The following is an 8,607-nucleotide window of genomic DNA, read 5'->3' as shown; positions in this document are numbered from 1 at the left end:
TGACATATGGCTCTCTGGCTTTGGACGAGACAATCTTAGATAATTATGTGGTAATGTCAATTGTAAGTGACAAGTGTACAAATACTAGGCGCCCCTGCTCAAATGATGGTGTTGTTATATTCAATTTATTACGAGAGATATGAGTGATGAAAAACAAAGGATGTGATGACATGATTGAGTTTGCAGTTAGTTATGTTCTAAATGATGTCGTCTGCTCATTCTGGATGTGTGCGTCGAACCAATCATGGCCCTAACAACAACACTAGTGGCACCCAGTCATCCGTAAGAACCCGCTCCTATTCATCATTTTATTCGTGGTTAAGAGATTGTGTTTGGGGAAAGGTCAGGCCCCGCCAGGCCCCGTCAGGCCAGCCTTTGTTCCCTTCAAAAGGCTTATTATGGGAGTGCTGGGGCTGACGGTGAAGGAGGTGCTGCAGAAGTCGAGCCTTGATTGCTGCAAATGCTCCCGGTTAGGGTTAGGGTTTTCAGACTTGGCATCGGGCCACATGCCAGCTCCTGACCGCCACAGGACGATGGGGTCAGGCAGGCAGACAAATGCTCCAGCTCATCCAGCTTAGAGGCACCAGATAACAACAGCAGCACACACCTGGGCTTGATGGGAAAAGGCCCTGCTGTGTGTAAACACACCGCTCTGAGCTTTCTGCAGTGTGCTGTTCTTCCCCAGGGATGTGAGTGAAAGGGAGGGGAGCGAGAGAGAGATTGATAGAGGCAGACGAAGAGGGAGGCAGACAGAGAGTGAGAAAGAGGGATGAGAGAGAGGGAGAGAGATAGAGAGTGAGAGAGCCTGTCCTTGCTGAATGAGATTGCAATGAGCTTCCTGGTGTGCCCAGTTCTCCCCCCACACACACACGCACACCCACACACACACTCGATAAGTTGTACAAATTTGATTCAACGTATTTATTTTCGCACAAGGGCAGCGGGTGTCTTGATTTGCGTTTCTCGTTCTTGTGCTAAGAAGACACAACTCAGCCAAGGGCCCGCAGCCTTGGATGTTTCACGTCAGCCGTTTGGTCTGAAGTCTTACGTTCTCGGACGAGGAGGAGGAGGAGGAGAGGAGGAGGAGAAGGAGAGGAGCACAGACTCCAAAGCCCCCCCGCTCACTAAAGGCAGTGTCTGAGGCGTAGGCTACACAATGCACCGAGCCGTATGAAAAACAGAGAATAAAGCAGCCCTGACTTTCTCTGTCTCTGAGGCGGACGGACGCCATGCATCATTAAAGGAGCGCTGGTTTCTTTGTTGGGCGTATCAGCACAGATGACACGGGGGAGAGGCAGCGGTGGGCAGGTCCCTGGCCCTGGGAGGTTTTATAGAAGTGGTTGGATACGCACACTCCACTCTCTGAACAATAACTTAAATACAACCACACACACACGCAAGGCACGCACGCACATCAGACACGCACACACACAAACACACACACACACACACACACACGCACACTAAGGCACGCACGCACGCACGCACACCAGACACGCACACAAACACACACGCACACATGCAACACACCAGACACGCACACCAGACACGCACATCACACACGCACGCACACCAGACACGCACATCACACACACACACACTAAAGCACACCAGACACGCACATCACACACACACACACACGCACAAACACACACGCACTCCAGACACATCAAGGTACACACGCACTCCAGACACATCAAGGCACACAACTCATCATGGTCTCAACAGAGTGAGAATAGAACAGTGGAGAGTGCCTAAATAAACAAGCAGTGAGAGACTGCATGGCTCAGATCATGGAGAGCCTCTGAGAACTAGGCTTTCAGTCAATACATGGAGGTGTGTGTGTGTGTGTGTGTGTGTGTGTGTGTAAGATTCTTCTATCACTTTCACGCTTCAGTCCCACCCCAGCAGCAACATCAGCAGCTCAATAGAAGCCTGGGCATGGTGAGGAGGCCTATATGCTGGGGTGGACAGGACTCTCTGTGTAAGTGTATGTGTGTGTGTACACGTATGTGTGTATTAGTGGGGGTGGACATGACTATGTGTGTGAGTATATGTGTGTGTGCACACGTATGTGTGTATTAGTGGGGGTGTCGGAGTTTAGAGGTAATGTAAATGCTGCACTTGCACTCACGCCTTTTCAGGAAGACTTCACCACCTTGGCAGCAGATAAGGGAGCCGGCGTCAGTCGACCCAGTCTGCCTGCCTGTCTGCCTGCCTGTCTGCCTGCCTGCCTGCCTGCCTGCCTGCCTGCCTGCCTGCCTGCCTGCCTGCCTGCCTGCCTGCCGTGGAGCGTTTCTCCTCTCTCTGGGAGTGATAAATACAGGAGCGCCTCGGAGAGGAGCCGTGGTGACCCGTGGTGATCACAAACACCCTCAGCACTCCGTCCCCGCCGGTGGGAGTGTGTGTGGGGGGCGGGGGGAGGCAGGAGTCCCACCAGGTGGGAGTGTGTGTGGGGGGCAGGGGGAGGCAGGCGCGGGGGGAATGTGAAAGGGTTAAGCCCTGTGTGTCTGGCCCTCTGCTCCCCTGTGCTGCTGTGGTAAGGAGCGATGCAAGGGTGTGCCTCTGTGTGCCTCTGTGTGCCTCTGTGTGCCTCAGTGCTCCTCTGTCTGCTTCTGTGTGCCTCTGTGTGCCTCAGTGTGTTTAGCCTGGTAGATTGATATGAGGAGAGGAGAGGTGAGCTGGAGCGTGCAGGAGGCTAAGCGGCAACACACACTCATCGACCACCAGACGCAGATGAGCCCTGACAGACATGTCGCCCATAGCAACCAGTGAGGGAGAGGGGGGGGGGGGGAGAGGGCGAGAGAGAGAGAGATTGATAGAGAGGATGGCAAGGAGGCATGCTCTAAATGTAAAGGTCACTTTCAAGCGCAGCGGCAGGGGAAGGCTGTGGGTAATCCTCCCCAACTGATGAGCAGCATATGCAGCCTGTTCAGAGGATGACAGGTGCACCTGCCAGGGATGGGGCATTGAGTCATGTATAAACACACACACACACACACACACGCACACGCACACAGACACACGCACACACAAAAACCTCTCTTTTTTAAACACACACACATACACAGGCACAAACACATACTAAATGACTACACCCCTCCCCTCACACACACACACAGTAGATGTTAGTGTTGTGTTGTGTAGTTTGGAGCACAGTCGCCCTGTCCTTCACAGAGCCAGACTCTTGGAATGACAAGGCAATGACGGCAAACCTGTCCTGTAGTCTGTGGGGCTGATGATGGTAGTCTGAACAGGACTGTGGGGCTGATGGTGGTAGTCTGTAGGGCTGATGGTGGTAGTCTGTCGGGCTGATGGTGGTAGACTGTGGGGCTGATGGTGGTAGACTGTGGGGCTGATGGTGGTAGTCTGTGGGGCTGATGGTGGTAGACTGAACAGGACTGTGGGGCTGATGGTGGTAGTCTGTGGGGCTGATGGTGGTAGTCTGTCGGGCTGATGGTGGTAGACTGTGGGGCTGATGGTGGTAGTCTGTGGGGCTGATGGTGGTAGTCTGTGGGGCTGATGGTGGTAGACTGTGGGGCTGATGGTGGTAGACTGCACAGGACTGTGGGGCTGATGGTGGTTGTCTATACAGGACTGTGGGTTCCAATTGATCCCATATGTCAGCAACATTACATGCAAAGCTCTACAGTAGTTTGAACAGAACACCGACCCTCTGTGTCAACACAAATGACCAGAAAGCAGTTCAACAAATAGAAAGAAAGAAAGCAACCTAGATTGTGCTCTTCTTGTCAGTGTAATTGAGTGGGACGGGCTCTGTTTGGTTCTATGGTGCCTGAAATGACAGGCCGTCTGATAATGACCGGCGGGTGTGGAGCTGTCTCTTTAAAAGCACTCACACTTTCAAGAAGTTGTCTCCATTTCATGCAGGCAGAGTGACACGCCACAGATGAATAGAGAGACGGTGCGTAGACAGAAAAACAGAGGAGAGAACGACAAGAGTCGCCTCGTGCCCGCAAAGAGGACAATCAGCAGGGGGAAATGAAGAATGGGCACACAGCGAAAGAGGGGACAGGAGGGGGAGAGGGAGAAAAAGAGAATGAGAAAGTATTGAGGGGGAGGAAGAGCGGAAAGGTAAGTTAAGGTAAGGTGAGGCGGTAAATGGAGAGGCAAGGAGAGAAAGTGCATTAGAGTGAAAGGGATTGAGAGAAATGGGTGGCTAGAAGGGGAGGGAGAAAAAAATACTAGAGGGTTAAAAAGTAAGGCACCTGCAAAGGAAGAAAATGGGAGTGTTTTAGAGGGGACAGAGAGAGAGAGAGAGAGAGAGAAAAAAAAAGAGAGAGAGCGAGATAGAGAGAGAGGCAGAGAGAGAGAGAGAGAGAGAGAGAAAGGTAGAGAGCATTCAGGCCTATAGAAAGCGTCTCTAATGGCGGGGTGGGGGCTTCATGCTCTGGGGAGAAGACGGAGGGCTACTCAGACTGTTTCTGACTGCTGATGAAAGCCTACCCTCAGACTGATTGCACCACAGAATACATAATATATCATATACAGTACATTATGTATAATACATCCCCACTGCCAGGAACTGCAGCCTCCAAAGCTCCCACTCCCTCGATGTAGATGAGAGGCGGAGGGGGGGTACTGACGAGTTGGAACGCCCTGCCTGAGAGGGGACAAATCACCCAAAATGGGGAACTGGCCATCAATCACAATGAAAGCCCTTTACTCCCAGTTTTGGCCTTTATAGTGCCATCAGCCATAGTGCCATCAGACACAGTCCAGAGAAGATATTGCCAAGGCCAGTAAGAATGTTGGTAATGCTGAAGTCTTTAAAAGTAGCTGGATCTCCTCACTTGGTTCTGTTACTGGTGGGTAAGATCTCCTCACTTGGTTCTGTTACTGGTGGGTAAGATCTCCTCACTTGGTTCTGTTACTGGTGGGTAAGATCTCCTCACTTGGTTCTGTTACTGGTGGATAAGATCTCCTCACTTGGTTCTGTTACTGGTGGGTAAGATCTCCTCACTTGGTTCTGTTACTGGTGGGAAAGATCTCCTCACTTGGTTCTGTTACTGGTGGGTAAGATCTCCTCACTTGGTTCTGTTACTGGTGGGTAAGATCTCCTCACTTGGTTCTGTTACTGGTGGGTAAGATCTCCTCACTTGGTTCTGTTACTGGTGGGTAAGATCTCCTCACTTGGTTCTGTTACTGGTGGATAAGATCTCCTCACTTGGTTCTGTTACTGGTGGGTAAGATCTCCTCACTTGGTTCTGTTACTGGTGGGAAAGATCTCCTCACTTGGTTCTGTTACTGGTGGGAAAGGGTCCACCAAGTGAGGTCCTGTAATGGTCTCTCTGAACGTTCTAAAAACGTAAATGTCAGAGACTCGCTGATGAGAGATGGGGCAGAATCTAACGCTGCCCTTTCTCCCTCATAAAGTGTGGACGTAATGTGGTAACCACGACGATGCACAGGCCCTTCAAGAGCAGCATGATCAACCCAACGTGGCTTTAAAGAGCACCGTTTCACGTCCCGCTGTGTGTATCCTAGCTTTGGAGCCCTGAGCCTTCCATAGACCCCATCCCCCCCCCCACCTCTGAAGCCATTGCAGTCTCTGACTGTTGTGTGATCATCAGCAGTCTCTCTGCCAGTGTGGTGCAGTGCAGAGCAGGGGTGGGACGCAGAGTTGCCCCGTCTGACAGCCTGCATGAAAAGGTTCTTTTGTTATGGAAGACTGTGTGTGATGTCAAGCTGAGGCGCTGATGAAAACTACTACCGTCTACACACTGTGTTTGGAAAGTGCTGTTATGAGAGCGTATTTGGAATTCTCTTAACATGTGGTTTAAAAGTTAGTTTGGTTTAAAACCATTCTGACAACAGTGTCTTTCAAAAAAAAAGAAAAATACCCCCAGGTGCTCAAAACAAAGAAAATAGGAGCAATATGATTTGAAAGAAAATTCAATTGAAAAGCCTGTGTCTCCATCCGATATACTCCAGCAAGTGCACTGCATACATAATCTGGCCGATACGAGAGCTGCAAACGAGTTCTGGCACCCAGCTGGCCATCCCAGTGCTTGGCTACGGTATCTGTATGCAACTCTATGCCGTGGCACTGAAGGCACAGCACGATCGGTAGATCACAGAGCCGCACAGAGGATGATTTTTAGGGTAACTAGGAATCTGTATTATATTTCAAAAGTACTAACCCTGAGAATCGATCGCAACAGGAGAGGCTTGAGTCACGCACATAAACAAATGGACGGAGACGGGCAGCAGAAGATATGATTCCCCACCGTGAGTGAATGAACAGCCCCCACCAGCCCCATCCTTCTTGCAGCGTGGCATATTTTACATGCCAGAGTGCTCCATCTCTGCAGAGGTCACTGCTCCAATTACAGTCTGGGCCTCACCTCCTCCTCCTCTCCTGTCTGTTCCCCCTCTTCCTGCTCTTTAACTCTCCCTCCTTTCTCTTCTCGTCTCTCTCTCCCTGATGAGGTGTGAATGCTGATAAGCTGCTCTTGGGCACGGTTGAGAGAGAGAGAGAGAGAGAGAGAGAGAGAGAGACCAGGGTAGAAGGACATTGGGGGGTGGGGTGGCTGGTTGAGAAAGAGGGAAATGGAATTAGTGAAAGTGACAGAAAGAAAGGGATAGAGAGAGGGAAACGGGGAGAGCAAAGCACAGATGAAAATAGGGAGATTTCCCCTCACTGTGTTCCGAATCCAATCATCTGTGCAGTCACTTGATCCTTATGTGAATGGCAGCTGGCTTTTCACAGCTCTGCGTGTGTGTGTGTGTGTGTGTGTGTGTGTGTGTGCGTGGGGTCCTGTCATGGTCCTGGTCAAGGAGTTTATAGCCTGTCACAATTATAATGTCCGGTTAGGGGGGGGTCTGACTAAACCGCTAGTGGAGAGATGGCGGGGGCTTACTGGGATTGGGTGGGAACAAGGTGCAGCTCTTGCAGTGTATGATCTCCTTGACGACGGGCATATCCTGGGACATGGGTGGAGGCACGATGCCCAAGCCAGGCATCATGGGGTTCATGGAAGCGATGCCCGCCATCATGCCCAGGCTCGGGTCGAAGTCTGCAGGAGGGCACCAATGAGACAAAAACACACACACAGGAGAAAATGAGACATTAGCTTAACGCACAACAAACACAAGATGCAGCCTCAGTGTGGGAGTGCTCCTTCTGGGTTGTGGATACAGATAGAAGCACTATTTGTTTAGTTTCTTAACCTTCCCTCTCTATCTCCCATAGTATTGATTAAACGTACTGAGCAAACAAACAAACAAACAAACAAAAACAAAGTAACTGAATAGACTTTTGAAACAATCTGGGGGCGGTGACCTCTACTGAGGCTCAGTTCCAGCTACTTCAGCTGGCCGCTGGGAGTTTTAACACAACTAAAGACAACACACACACACACATACACACACACACACTATCACACACACACACACACACACACACACACACACACACACATAAAGGCTGTTTTGCAGTTTAAAAATAAAATAATGAAAAAATACTTCTTTAGTCCTGCGGCTGGCGAATGCAGGGGCTTTCATTTACAAGTATTGATTTGGACTGCAGCTGTATTCCTGCGCTGAGCCTTTTTGAAATGGTAATATCATCTCTCCCTCCCTCCACACCCGCCCCCAACCACCACCATCACCACCACCACCACCACCACCACCACCCTCACCCCTCCGGCTCTGCTGCCATCAGTCACATCTGTACCTGTGCAAAACGGAGGAAACTGGAGAGCCTGCCTGCCTGCAGTCGGCTCTGTGAGTGTCCTTAACAATGAAACACACAAACTAAAAAAGGATGATAAAAGGGAAAAGTAAGGAAGTCTTCTTGTGGGCCATCTTAAGATGGTAACAGTAAGATCACCCTGACTTTGACACTGCAGAGAGAGAGAGAGAGAGCCAGAGGGATGGATGAAGCAACATTTGGCTTAATGGGGGTTTGGATGAAGGAGGAGAGGAGAGATGAGAGGGGAGTGGAGAGGAGAGAGAGGAGAGGAAAGAGTGGAGAAGATGCAGTGATCTGAAGAGAGGAGAGTAAAGTCTCCATTGACAGGGAGGCACGGTGGCGATACTCGCTCCTCCTGCAAGGAGACAGCTGTCCTGGAACGAGCCACAGCGAGGACAGGTGAATGACATTGTGCATCTAAATCCATCATATGGGAAACTCTATTAGTGGCCATTAACTTTAGCTAGAGGATGAGGGGTGGGGGTAGACAGAGAGAGGGGGAGAGACAGAGAAAGGGAGAGAGAGAGAGAGTCGATTTCTGTGAGTAGAAGACAGATTGACAACCATACTGAGCAGCACCTGACATGAAGGCAGCTTTGCTACACAGGCCAAGCCATCTGTACCGCTAGACTGACAACCATACCCAAGCAGAGACAGACAGACAGACATACAGACAGACAGACAGACAGACAGACAGACAGACATACAGACAGACAGACAGACAGACAGACAGATAGTCAGACAGACAGACAGCTGGGCGAGACAGAGCGTGACAGCCAGACACCAACAGCCAGATGAAGAACAGGACGGCCCACAGCAAGCTGGCTGAACAATCAGACACCCAGACGGAGTCTTCTCCTCTCTTCTCCGGCGGGGCTGGGGTGGGGGGG

General features: G+C 50.8%; 1 protein-coding gene across 1 annotated transcript in view; it reads right to left on the bottom strand.

Moving 5' to 3' along the window:
* LOC308367477 (ecto-NOX disulfide-thiol exchanger 2-like) overlaps nt 1-8,607 on the bottom strand; it is a gene marked incomplete at its 5' end in the record, with an annotated part of 76,959 nt that overhangs the window by 50,862 nt on the left and 17,490 nt on the right. The window contains one exon of the mRNA XM_080841398.1: nt 6,885-7,040. Within this exon, the coding sequence (XP_080697524.1) occupies nt 6,885-7,040 (156 nt within the window). The remainder of the gene's footprint in view (nt 1-6,884; nt 7,041-8,607) is intronic.

Source organism: Sprattus sprattus (assembly GCF_963457725.1).
Source record: "Sprattus sprattus genome assembly, chromosome: 6".
NCBI lineage: Eukaryota > Metazoa > Chordata > Actinopteri > Clupeiformes > Clupeidae > Sprattus > Sprattus sprattus.
Note: the sequence above shows the minus strand (reverse complement) of the source record. Positions and strands in the feature narration are given on the sequence as shown.